The 13,074-nt window shown below is 40.0% G+C and overlaps 1 protein-coding gene across 3 annotated transcripts in view; it reads left to right on the top strand.

Annotated features, from left to right (window-relative positions):
- Positions 1 to 13,074, top strand: part of SLC39A12 (solute carrier family 39 member 12) — a gene marked incomplete at both ends in the record, with an annotated part of 69,266 nt that overhangs the window by 46,216 nt on the left and 9,976 nt on the right. For all 3 annotated transcript variants that reach the window (XM_079774016.1, XM_079774018.1, XM_079774017.1), the window contains 2 exons: positions 1,629 to 1,787; positions 3,735 to 3,922. In XM_079774016.1, the coding sequence (XP_079630142.1) occupies positions 1,629 to 1,787; positions 3,735 to 3,922 (347 nt within the window). The remainder of the gene's footprint in view (positions 1 to 1,628; positions 1,788 to 3,734; positions 3,923 to 13,074) is intronic.

Here is a 13,074-nt window from a genome sequence, read left to right as displayed (position 1 = left end):
TGTAGGCATGTGGAAATTACAACTTATTTGCATGCTGCAATGTTGTCCAATGTATTATTTTAAATTATTTCATTTCATTATAGTTTCACAAAGAAGAGCTTTATTTCTGAAAAGTAGCAGGAATAGCTAAGGACCTGGTAAGCATTATTAGGTTCTGAGAGCTTCCAGGCAAAGCCAACAAGAACTCCCAGAATTCAATAATTTGAGATGTACCAGTAGTCTGTGTTTTTATGACTGTTGCCTGGAATATTCTCATTTTTAATAAAAAATAAAATGAATTAGTAAACTAGAAGGAGGATATAAGTCAGTCTCACCGTGATAGTTCTAAATAAAGCATGATTGTTAGAAGCAAAATGCATGGGAAAACTTTGCAACACAGTCAAAACAGTTATCTCCTGGCTTACAGTCTGGGCTATATCTTCTGTTCACTTGACTGAAGTTACTTATTTCCCTGTGTGGGACATGCAATGAGTCAGGTTATATCCTCCCACATAAAAGAGCAAGCCATACCATAACAGCGGCCCCCTGTGGTCTTAGACCATGGAACAGAAATCAGGAGGCACCTTCTTCCTATTTTTATTGAGTGTACAATTACTAGAATGCTGTGTTCAATTCTAGCAGCAACAGCGGCTACTACTCACACCTGTCACCCAGTAGAGAGCAAGTGAGTAATTAATGAAGTTTTAGACTAAGACACTTGATTGTAATGGCTTTTCTCAGCAAATGGTATACCTAGGTCATTTACTGTCAGACTGTTATCTCTGAAATACCTTTTGCCACTCCATTAATTGTTATACTGACATACATTCTTAGGTTTTTGAAAACAAAATTCTGTGTGTTAAAAACTTGAACCCAGTTATGATCCAAATTATTTCATAACTAAACCCATTATAATCTAAATTAGTTCACTGGCTCTTCACCAATCAGATCATGTATATTATGCAATAGAATCCCATGAAAACAGCTTCTCCATATTTTGTTCAACGTCTAGCTGGCCTCGCATTGACAGTTATTTTCAGAAAGATAAGAACATTAAGTAATTGTTCCAGAGCCAACGGTGGGATCAGCAGAGTTGGAAGTGGTTCTGTTGAGGTCACAAATGGCCAGTGGATGAGGCACTTTGTCAGGGTGATTAACAACCACCAGACAGGGAAACAGCTTGGCAGAAAGCGCACTCCTACCGGTTGCCACTAGGGGCAGTCTGACTCAGAGGGGACAGTTTTGGAAAAACACTTCATTTTAATGACATTCTGCAGGGAGGTTCTTAAATGATCTTAAAATGCTTTACAAAGGACACACATGGCAAGGTCATTGTTGGTATTTTGGGAGGTTATAAGAATATTTTAATTTTGGCACAGCTGGACAAGGTGATAGAATAGAGTGTGCCAGTGCACAATTTATCTCATTAAAAAATAGAGCCATTTAAAAAAAGTGACAGTATATCGGTTAGCATATTTGCATCTTCAGTCCTGACTTATTTCGAAAACTGAAACAAAATGGGGTTACTCCATCAGATGCAATTTAAGAATGTCACAGGTGGAAGGGAAAGTTAGCTGTGTTTGATGGATTCCATGAAATACAATATAATGCTGTTTTAATGCTTCTCACACCTTTATTGGATATTTTAGGCAAATCCATGAGCTCGTTGGCAATAATGATACTGGTGGGGGACTGCCTGCATAATTTTGCAGATGGCCTCGTGATAGGAGCAGCCTTCTCGTCTTCATCAGAGTCTGGAATAACCACGACGATTGCTATCTTGTGTCATGAAATTCCACATGAAATGGGTGAGTCTAACACTGTTTCCGGCTTGTTGAGAACGTCATAACAGATTTCTAGCTACGGTTCCCTAGGCTTCCTTTTACAAAATATGATGAAAAGATGAATATTTTTCTTTCATAATTTATTTAAAAAGCAGAGAAGAACTAGAAAAAAAAAATCCTGTACCTTGGGATAAAATTTAATTGGACTCTATATTTCCCAGGGCCAGAAGTGACTCTGGATTCTGGGGAATTCTATATGGGAGAAAGTCATTCAGAGAAATTTCCTTTTAAAGAAGTTTAAAATCTGCATAGTAACTGTGGGAAAACATCAAGTGGGGGAACTTTACCCATTATGTCAGCAAACAGGCCAATGAGACAAAATATTTAAATGAAAGCCAAACCATGGTTTCATCAACCGGATTTATACAAGACATCTAAAGCCAACTGTAAAATTGATATGACAGGCGTATGGTAACAGATGCGCATAAGACTCTTTTTCTGGATAATCTTAATAGCCCTGAAATTCAAATCCTGCCTCCCAGGGACCAAGATGAGATAGACTATACATTAATGAGACAGACCCAGGAAGAGGGGAGGCTGGCTCCAGGCACACATGTACCTTAGAGAGAGGACTCCATGCTGTCATTCTTTCTGCTCCCATTTTCAGACCTCCATGGCCCCCTTGGGCCAACCCTGTTCACTGTGCTTCGTGTCTATTGTTTGAAGACCTATTGTCAACTCCCCATTGACCCAGGCCTCTTGAAGCAGTTTATGCCCTGCCCTCCCTGAATCCATTGGAATGTGCCTGGTCTGAGTGCCTCATTCTATGGTCCTGCTTTAACCTACCATAATAAAACCACAGGGGAGAGTGGCAGTGGGTGACAGGCCAGCAAAGATGTTTTAAGACCAATTCTACATTGGACCAATCATACAATGGAGCTGGGAAGCTCAGTCCCTGGGCTGTCTTCATTGAATTTCAGCCTCGTCTCTATCCTGAAAACCGAAAACGAAGAAATGGAGGCGCTCAGATCAATAGGCCATTCTTCTCTTGGAGGAAAAGAGAGAATGCGATGTTTTTCAAATCATCCAGGCTTTGAAACATTTTCCAAGTAAAAAAAAATTTGTTTTCCTGATCAACGTTGGCAATGATTTTAAAATCTCATATTAAGTGGTTTTCTCTTTTCCCAAAGCAGTTCTGACATAAGTAAATAATGAAAGCCCACGTCATCTTTACTACCTTGTGATTTTGCTTGGCAAGTTTCCAAGCAAAAAGATTTAGAAACCCTGGGCCAGCAAGAGCTTTATTAAAAAATAAATAAAAAGATATATATATATATATATATATATATATATATATATATATATATATATATATAAATATATATATATATATATATAATCTTTGTCTATTGTCTTCACCTTTTTTTATCCTCTCGGATCCACCCACTTCCTTTGAAAGCTGTCATTCTGTTCCTTATATCCATGCCTCTGTTTCTATTTTGTTTGTCAGTTTACTTTGTTCATTAGATTCCACATATAAGTGAGATCATATGGTATTTCTCTCTCTCTCTGACTGGCTTATTTTGCTTAGCATTATAATCTCCATGTCCATCTATGCTATCGCAGAAGGCAAGAGTTCCTTCCTTTTGCTTTATTTTGCATTTATCTGAGCTGAAAATGCCACAGGACCACGGGACATTAGAAACTAAAGCGTATGTCACAGTTCTCGCTACACTATCTTCGGGAGCAGTAAAAGGAATAAAACTCTTGAAATGTAACTTCCTAATTGCATAATGTGTTAGCTATGAATCCTGGAGAAATATAGGAAAATGGTTTCTTAACTGATCATTCAGCTTAACTTATAAAATTGATCCCAGTTGCTGACACTTGAAACAACCTAATAGCACATTACTCTGCCAAAGCCATCATCTGTGAATCGATAATTATATTTTTTTTTTCCTTAAAATTTAGGAGACTTTGCTGTGCTCCTAAGCTCTGGGCTTCCTATTAAAATTGCCATCCTGATGAATTTTGTAAGTGCTCTGACTGCCTTCATCGGACTGTACATTGGCCTCTCAGTATCAACTGATCCTTGTATTCAAAATTGGATCCTGACAGTTACTGCTGGGATGTTCTTATATTTATCCTTGGTGGAAATGGTAAGCTTTGTGGCTTTTCCTTTTTGTTTTTCTAAACACTGAAAATGTAAAACAGAGAAAAAAACAATAAAATGAAAGAATGGGAGGGGGGAATACATAAAAGACTAAAGAAATATTCTGTGCAACCCAAGAAAGTAAGTTAAAGCAGAAGGAAACAAGTTGAGACACAGAAAATATTGACATTCTTTTAGTGAACTAAAGTGGAATGAATGAAACCTTTATAATTGTCAAAAAGTGATCATCAGTTGATTCTGCTCTGGCTTTGCCTCTGTATTTGATGCCTATACTTCTAGCTAAAAAATCTAATGTTCAATTAAACAGGAAGGTATTTTTTAATATATTGGGAAATAGTTCAACTGAGTTTGTTATTGCATTAAATAGCTGTTTAACTCAATGAACCAACTTTACTTTTAAAAATAATGATTTTATCTTTAATTTTTAATTGCCAGAGGGTTATTGTGTGGTGAAATAAGAAAGACTGTTATAGTATTAGGCCTCTAAAAATTGCAACATATACTAGTATTTCCTAATGGGATCCTTGCTGACACCAATGGTAACTCAATAATCACTTTTCATCCTCTATAATCTTATGAAAAATTAAACCTAGGAAGTTTTACTCTTTTTTTTGCCTTCTAAATTCTGGTCTTCATCAGATAAACCAGTCTTTTCTAAGGTTACTTTCTATTAAATTTACTTACAAGTTAAATATCTTAAGATGAAAGTCATAATGATGGTCCTTTTTCGTAGGTTAAAATAAGGTAAATAAAAATATTATAAATTATCAAAAGAAATATTTAATACTGAGAAACAATAGATCACCAATCTGAGTGAAAGTAAAATATGTGATTACATATCCTCAAGCAGAAAAGTAAAATAAACTATCTTGAAGATAATATATGGAACAGGACCATTGGGATGGGCTAATGATGTGGCAGAATCCAGGTAAATAAAGAGAAATGTTCCATAAAGAAAAAATCTAGAAGGCAGGAACCCGTGCTGATAGCATCAGAAAAACAGTGCTTCTGGAAGTCAAGTTCAATGAGAACTCTTCAAGTGAATACCACCGAGTTCAATTCTATTGTAAATGCTTTTGACTTCCCAGTTGTTTTCCTTAATTCTCATAAGATTCAAATAGATGAGGAAACTCGAAAGAGTAATTCTCTGTTCAGACATGTTCTTATAGGTTATTTATAATATTCAGGAAAATTCCTAATCTTGATAGTGAAGATAGCTAAAATTGGGGCAAATTCTACCCCTCACCCTTTTCTGAACCCCAGCCTCCAACCCAAAGTCAATGTACACGATCCTTTGACTTTTCCAGTTTGAGAACTCCGTATTTTTTAACCTTTGGCATTTCAAAAGCATAGCTGTCACTCATCATTGAATGTTGAGAGGTAACCTTTTGTTTACAATGTCTCTACATCAGTCCTCACATTCACTCTTGAGCCTCCTGATTTTCAGCTTTCTAATTTCTTTTCTCTTTAGGAATCAGTTGGGAGCAGTTGCTGTATTCCTTTGACGTTTATTTTTTATTTAATTTATTTTTTACACTGTCTTCAAGTATGATGGATGTGTATGTATGCAGTCAATTCATTTTCTTTGTTGGGGAGACTACTCCCCCAAGATTGATCTGAGAAGCTTGTCAAGAGCCATTTGTCATGTAGAACCTTGAGCAAAATACGTCATTTTCTCCTCAATGTTTCTCCTCCTGATTTTGTAAGGGTAAGAAATTGCTTGTAATAAAGCAACGTTCCTGATATCCTATGAGATTCCAACTAGAATAAATCTTGACCTTACTTCAAATTACTATTGGCCCAGGAAAAACCAGCATGCTGGCACAAAGGACAGGAAATAAAATAACCTGAGCTTCCTGGGGTTACTTCCTATAATCCAGGCCGCCTGCTCTCACGGCCTTGGCCTTTTGCGTAACTTCTAAACAAATTCGACTCTTTCACACAGCAGCAAATTTAACCGTTGCTGTACTCTGGGGCTGTGCCAAAGAAAATAGTCTTTTGCATTTAAAGCAAAGAAAACAAGGTTTCACGACTCTGTAAATAGCAAAGAAAACAAATGACAACAACTGAAGGGTAAGGGGTAATACTTCCATACACGGGTTATTTACTAAACCCTGGAAATTTACCAGCAGGGTTAATGTGGGAAGATTAGCTAGATTTTTGCTTTCCTTGTTTGTTTAAAGAAACTGGGTGTGTTATTTCAAAGTCCTAAAAGAAAAAGAACTAGGGGCAAAAATGGGGCTGTTAGCAATGAAGTCAGCAAGGAAGAAGGTCTTCTGGAAATCTGCCAGCCTGAATTCTCCCAAGTGGTGTTGCCCCATCCCAGCACACTCTCTTCTAGTTTCATAGAATGGTTTCTAAAGAAAATTACGGATGCATGTACCTCTGGGTGACCGGAGGAAACGCATTCTCTGTTAAGGAAGATCTGTGATCTAGACTGGGTTTTCTCTAAGAAGAGGCTGAGACAAAGACTTGAGTGAAGGCAATTCACTTGGGAGGTGATCCCAGGGAGCAACGCTAAAGGGCAGATCAAGTAAAACAGAGAAGGATGAAAAGTCAATAAAACTAGGTGTTTTTATTAAATTGACCACCACCTGGGGGATCCATAACATAGGGCCTTCTGAAGGGACTCCTGTCCCCATTGTTCAAAGCTGGCCCCACAAGCATGATCGCCCCCACTCTCAGGTTATACATGCCTGAGTGCCCAGGGAGTTCCTGTGGCGGTGCCATGCCATCACATTAACCCTGCTGGTAAGCCCAGGGCAGGAGACAGGGGACTGCAGTATGGGCCTGAAGCAAGGCTCCATGTAAAACAGATCCACACTTTATTGGAACTGGTCTCTGCAAGTGTGGCCAGAGAGAGAGATGGTGCTGAGAGAATATAGAATAGCACGAGTGATGTCCATTAACAGTTGACCCCTTCAACCACCAAATATGCTCATATTCTCATTTACTTCTAAGTCACATATATATCAAAGTCCCTTCACGATGGTAGCCAGCCAAAACTCCACAAAGACAATACAAAACGGTTGGTAGAACAAGCTCCAGACACGGGGTCATGAGGCCGTATTTGATATTCATCAGCCTTCTCCTCCAGCACCCAGCCTTGATCCTCCTCATCTTCAGGCCGCACTTTGGCTGACCTAGATTTCTTCCCTCAGAGGGCAGCCCAGGCTTCACCTGAGAGATCTGCTTTGACTTTGTCAGGTCATGTTTCCTGTAGTTGAGTGTTCACCATTGTCAATAGGCATGGAAGCACCAAGAGATGGCTCAAGGAATCCCCAGGTTTCTGGATATGTCCCTTGCTTACTCCATTGTGTAACAATAACCCTTACTCTCAGGGTAACCAGTGACGGTTACTCCTACCAATATTGAACTGTTGGTTGATCCATTGATGTAAGGACCTCAAAGAACCAGATGGTAGTAACATCTTCAAGTTCAGTGAAAATATTCTCTGGTGTATTCTCTTCAAGATAAAGGTGATCTGACAGTGCAAACGTTTGTATGAACAGGAAGCACAAATTCCACAAGTAGAAAAACTGGCAGTGATTAGCTACCATTCTTTCATGATTTTCTCTATTATTTCTGCTCTTATCTCTTACTAGAGGCCCGGTGCATGAAATTCGTGCATGGTAGGGGGGGTGGCCCTCAGCCCAGCCTGCACCCTCTCCAATCTGGGACCCTTCGAGGGATGTCCGACTGCCTGTTTAGGCCTGATCCCGGTGGGCGGTGGGATCAGGCCTAAACGGGCAGTCGGACATCCCTCTCACAATCCAGGACTGCTGGCTCCCAACTGCTCGCCTGCCTGCCTTCCTGATTGACCCTAACCACTTCTGCCTGCCTGATTGATGCCTAACTGCTCCCCTGCCAGCCTGTTTGATGCCTCATCACCCCCTAACCACTCCCCTGCCAGCCTGATGGATGCCTAACTGCTCCCCTGCCAGCCTGTTTTCCCCTAACTGCCCTCCCCTGCAGGCCTGGTCACCCCTATCTGCCCTCCCCTGCAGGCCTGGTACTCCCCAACTGCCCTCCGTTGCAGGCCTGGTCCCTCCCAACTGCCCTCCCCTGCTGGCCATCTTGTGGTGGCCATCTTGTGTCCACATGGGAGCAGCCATCTTGTGTGTTGGAGCGATGGTCAATTTGCATATTATGCTTTTATTAGGTAGGATAGAGGCCTGGTGCACAGGTGGGGGCCAGCTGGTTTGCCCTGAAGGATGTCCCAGATCAGGGTGGGGGTTCCCTTGGGGCATGGGGCGGCCTGGGCGAGGGGCCTATGGTGGTTTGCAGGCCAGCCACGCCCCCCAGTGACCCAAGCAGAGGCCCTGGTATCTGGGGTTTATTTATCTTCTACAACTGAAACTTTGTAGCTTGGAGCAGAGCCAAGCCTTCTGCTCCCTCCGTGGCGGCAGCCATTTCTGTTGGGATTTATGTATCTTCTATAATTGAAACTTTGTAGCCTTAAGCGGAGGCCTGGGCCAGCCAGGGTGTGTGGAAAGCTTGGCTTCCTCCATCGCCAGGGGCAACCCAAGCCTCCCTCCTGCTCTCTCCAGCTCCGTGGCTGCCACCATTTCTGTTTGGATTTATGTATCTTCTGTCATTGAAACTTTGTAGCCTTGAGTGGAGTCCTAGGCTGGCAAGGGCAGGCGGAAAGCTTGGCTTCCTCCATTGCCGGGGAAACCCAAGCCTCCCTCCTGCTCTCTGTGGTGGTAGCCATCTTGGTTGGGTTTATTTGCATATTTGCTCCTGATTGGCTGGTGGGCGTGGCTTGTGGGCATGGCTTGTGGGTGTAGTGGAGTGATGGTTAATTTGCATATTACTCTTTTATTAGATAGGATTTCCTTCCTCCTACTCACTTTGTATTTAATTTTCTGTTTATTTTCTTGCTTTATGTGGTAGAAGGATGTCATTGATTTTAAATCTTGTTTTCTTTACTAACCTAAGCATTTAAAGTTATAAATTTTCCTCTAGCATGGCATTAGCTGAATCCCATGTATTTTAATATGTTGTGTTTTCAATACTATTTTAAAATGTTTTAAAATTTCCCAGGTAATTTTTTGAGCCATATGTTATATAGAAGTATGTTGCTTAATTTCTCAATATTTGTAGCTCTTCTAAATATCTTTTAGATATTGACTTTAATTCCATTATAGTCAGAGAATATATATTTAGTTTTTGAAATTTTTGAGACTTGTTTTATGGCCCAGCATATGATCTATACTGGTCAGTGGCCCCTTGTGCATTTGAAAAGTACATGAGTATAGCAGTTGTTGGGTGTAGGGTTCTGTGAATGTTGATAGTTGTATTCAAGTTCTGTATCTTTTTTTTTTTTCCCTCCACTTGTTCTGGTAATTATTGAGGAAGTTATGTTAAAATATAAACCTATAGCCTTAGCTGGTTTGGGTCAATAGATAGAGCATCGGCCTGCGGGCTGAAGGGTCCCAGGTTCAATTCTGGCCAAGGGCACATGCCTGGGTTGTGAGCTCGATCCCCAGTAGGGGGCATGCAGAAGGCAGCCAATCAATGATTCTCTCTCATCATTGATGTTTCTCTTTCTCTCCCCCTCTCCCTTCCTCTCTAAAATCAATATAATATATATATTTAAAATATAAACCTATATTCATGAGTTTGCCTACTTTGTTCTTAGTTCTATCAATTTTGCTTTATGCGATTGAATTTCTATTACTAGATGCATGACTATTTAGGATTAGTATTTACTAGAGGCTCAGTGCACGGAATTCATGCTGCTGGCTGCCGGCTGGGGCCTCCCTTCTCCCGCTGCCTGCTGCTGCCACCGGCCAGGGCCTCCCTTTGCACCTGCCTTGGCCTGGCACCGCCTGCTCATCTGCTCCACTGTCCTGCCGCAGTCCCGCTCTCGTTGGGGCCCATCGGGGTTGGCAGCGCCTCCACTGCCGCCTGCTGCCTGCACCACGTCGCCGATGCCCGCCATGTTCCGCGCCGCCCCCTGGTGGTCAGCGCATGTCTAACTCCCAGTTGGTCCAACTCCTGCCTGTGGGGACAATTGCATATTAGCCTTTTATTATATAGGATTCTTGATGAATCCACACTTTTATCATGCTAAAAGGTCCCTTTTTATCTCTGGTATAACTCCTTGTCTTGAAGTCTTCTTTGTCTGGCATTAATATAGTCACACCCGCTTTCCTGCCCACTGTTGGCACAGAATATCTTTTCCATCCTTTTGTCTTCCACCCATCTGTGGAAAATAAGATAGGATATTTGAAGTATCATGTAACAGAAGCATCTGATACAATCAATAATCCCTGTGATGGATAGGTTAGTATCCATTTATCTTGTTTTATCCACTTTCTCTTAATCTGGGTTATAATCAGATCTATTGGTTTGCTGTGTTTTTCATATTCCCATGTTTGCTAAAAAGATATACATGTCTTAATCTTGGGAATTTGTGAATGTGTTATCTTACATGTCAAATGGGACTGGCAGATGTGTTTAAGGTTTAGGACTCTGAGAAGGGGAGATTATCCTAGATTATCTGTGGTCCAGATCTAATCACATGAGTACTTAAAAGTGGAAAATCTTCTCCATCAGGGGTCAGAGAAAGGTTTGTGATAACAGAAGCAGGGTCAGAGGGGTTTGGAGTTGCTGACTTTAAAGATGGAGGAAGGGGTCCAGGAGACAAGGAATGCGGGAAGTCTCCAGAAGCTGGAAACGGCAAGGAAACAGATTCTCTCCAGGCCCCAGAAAGGAGAGAAGCACAGATGACACATTTAAATTAGCCTGGGGACCCTGTATGATATTTATAAGACAATGAATTTGCGTTATAAGCCACCATGTTAATGGTAGTTTGTTAACAGCAGCTATAGAAGATGAATATATCCTGTGATGCTAATCTTGGTACAGATGTGCTTGGAAACAGAGGCAGCTATGTAGGAGCATCTCATTCTGAGAACCGAAGTTCCTTGTAAGAAACTTCTCAGACTGAAAGTCAAGAGGATTTCTCAGCTCTTCCTTCTCTACCGTTTACAAAAGTTCTCACAGATGAGGAAAAGACAAGCTCTGAGAATATTGCCTTCTTCAGCAGTTTGGATAAGAGAGATTATATTTTTAACAAATGTGACTTGTTATTTAAATACTAAATTAATTCATTAAAAATATAAGTAGGTAATGCCAAGGAAAGGTTTATTTTGGACCTGAAACAAGTTTCAAATCTTTAGGCAATTTTCCTAAGGTTTTAGATCCTGTGAGACGGTTTCCATAGCAACAGGCCCATGGAAACTTCAAGGAGCTCTCACTATGAATGTAGCTGAAGATGTCCCTAGAATTGGTGGGACTGGACGACTGCCCAGGACACAATGCATTAATAACACCCAAGCTGACGGCGGGGCGGGGGTGGGGGATGGCGGGGGGGTGGTAACTCAGAGAGGTAGATAGGGGAGAAAGAAGCACCTCACCAGTTCATGCCAGAACCAAATAAAACAACCCAAAATTCAGGTGCCCCCTCTGAGTACATCAAGGCAAATCAGTTGAGAACACTGTTTCCAGCCTCCACCACTACTCAGTTCCCCAACGCAATGCCTTTCCCTCTGTACATTTCTTGCAGATGTTCTTTTAAAAATTAACTTCCTTGTTGAGACTGTTATTAAGGTTCCTGCCATCTTAATTTCACTTATATAACAATGGGGGAGGATACAGCAAGATTGAAAAACAGTCACTTAGAGCAATTTGCTTATCTACCCTCTTCTTGCAAGTGTCTCCTCCAAGGAAAATCTCAGCCAGACTTTGCCTGGAGCATTTTCCAATTTCCAGATAAATTTTCTTGTACGAAAGGTAGTGTAAAGAGTATTTTGAATTTGAACTTAAGATCCTTTGCTTTTAAAATATACCCAAATACACAAAAATAAGATCCGAATATTAAGCCCAATCAATAAATCGGATCACCCAAAGTCCAGATGAAAAGCATTCATTGGCTTCTGTACAATTGTTTAAGTTCAGTAAATGTAACAGCTTCAACATAGTGAATTGGGTGAAAAGAACATAAATTGAGACAAAACGGCTGTTTCCAGCTAGGCTTCGCCTCATAATCACCTGACTATGAAATTAAACTAAAATAGAATCTATACTTTTAGGATAGTGATCTGATTCCCTCCTCCCCATTGTTTTTTATCTTCCAATGTATTGTTTGATTGTTTCTTTCTCAGAGAAATCTAGATAAATCCAATGCAGTTCAGCTCTGGTAAATAAGTCCTTTCTTCATCCAAAAAACAATTAAGTTATCCTTTCTTTATAGTTTGGTAATACCTAGATGTAATGCCTTTTAAACAATATCTATGCATTGAAAGGGAATGTTTTGTTTGAAAAATACATGTAAAATGGCCTTGATATACGTATTTGCTTTCAACATATATTGTATTTAAAATCAATAAATACAATTGACACCATTTCAAATATTTTTTGATGTTAAAAAAAATAAGCATTTAAAAGCCACTTCAGCAGCAAAATTAATATAATTTAACATTCACAATTATTTCTTCACAAAAGCAAGAAGGATGAATCATTCATACCAACAATTTTGGAAGATTTCTATTATCTTTATCTAAAAATTAGTCAAATCTTACACTTAGATTATTTTCTACTGAGAAAATGATTAATAGACACAACTTGGATGAATGCTGAACTCTGTAATTTGGGGGGGGGGGGGGGGGAATTGACTACCAGAAATGTTTGTAATTTTCTGCTACTTGTGTTTCCTTTCTTCTAGTGAGTCTCCTAAAATCATGCCTGTGCATGTACACACACACACACACAAAAACAAACAAACAAACAAACAAAAAACCAACCCCATATATATCTTCCAAAGCAATCCATTTCTTAGGAAAATGCTAAAGCTGCCTGATGACTCTCTTTGCTGAGCTAAATCAGTAAAAATTTTTCTAGCTGAATTACTTTCCCTATGGAAAGAAATAGTGAGGTGAAATGTTAAGTAAAAGCAGGTAACATTTTTGTCTTTTATAATTGTGAATGATAATGACATGGTCTGTGTCTTATAGCTCAGTTTTCAAAAAAGAAAATTTCATTTATCTTCTGTTTTCATTTATCTTTCATGAATTCCCATGGGAAGATACCATTGACAATTTAGGACTCTATAATATTCTGTACTTAAAT

This window comes from Cnephaeus nilssonii (assembly GCF_951640355.1).
Source record: "Cnephaeus nilssonii genome assembly, chromosome: 1".
Classification (NCBI taxonomy): domain Eukaryota; kingdom Metazoa; phylum Chordata; class Mammalia; order Chiroptera; family Vespertilionidae; genus Cnephaeus; species Cnephaeus nilssonii.
Note: the sequence above shows the minus strand (reverse complement) of the source record. Positions and strands in the feature narration are given on the sequence as shown.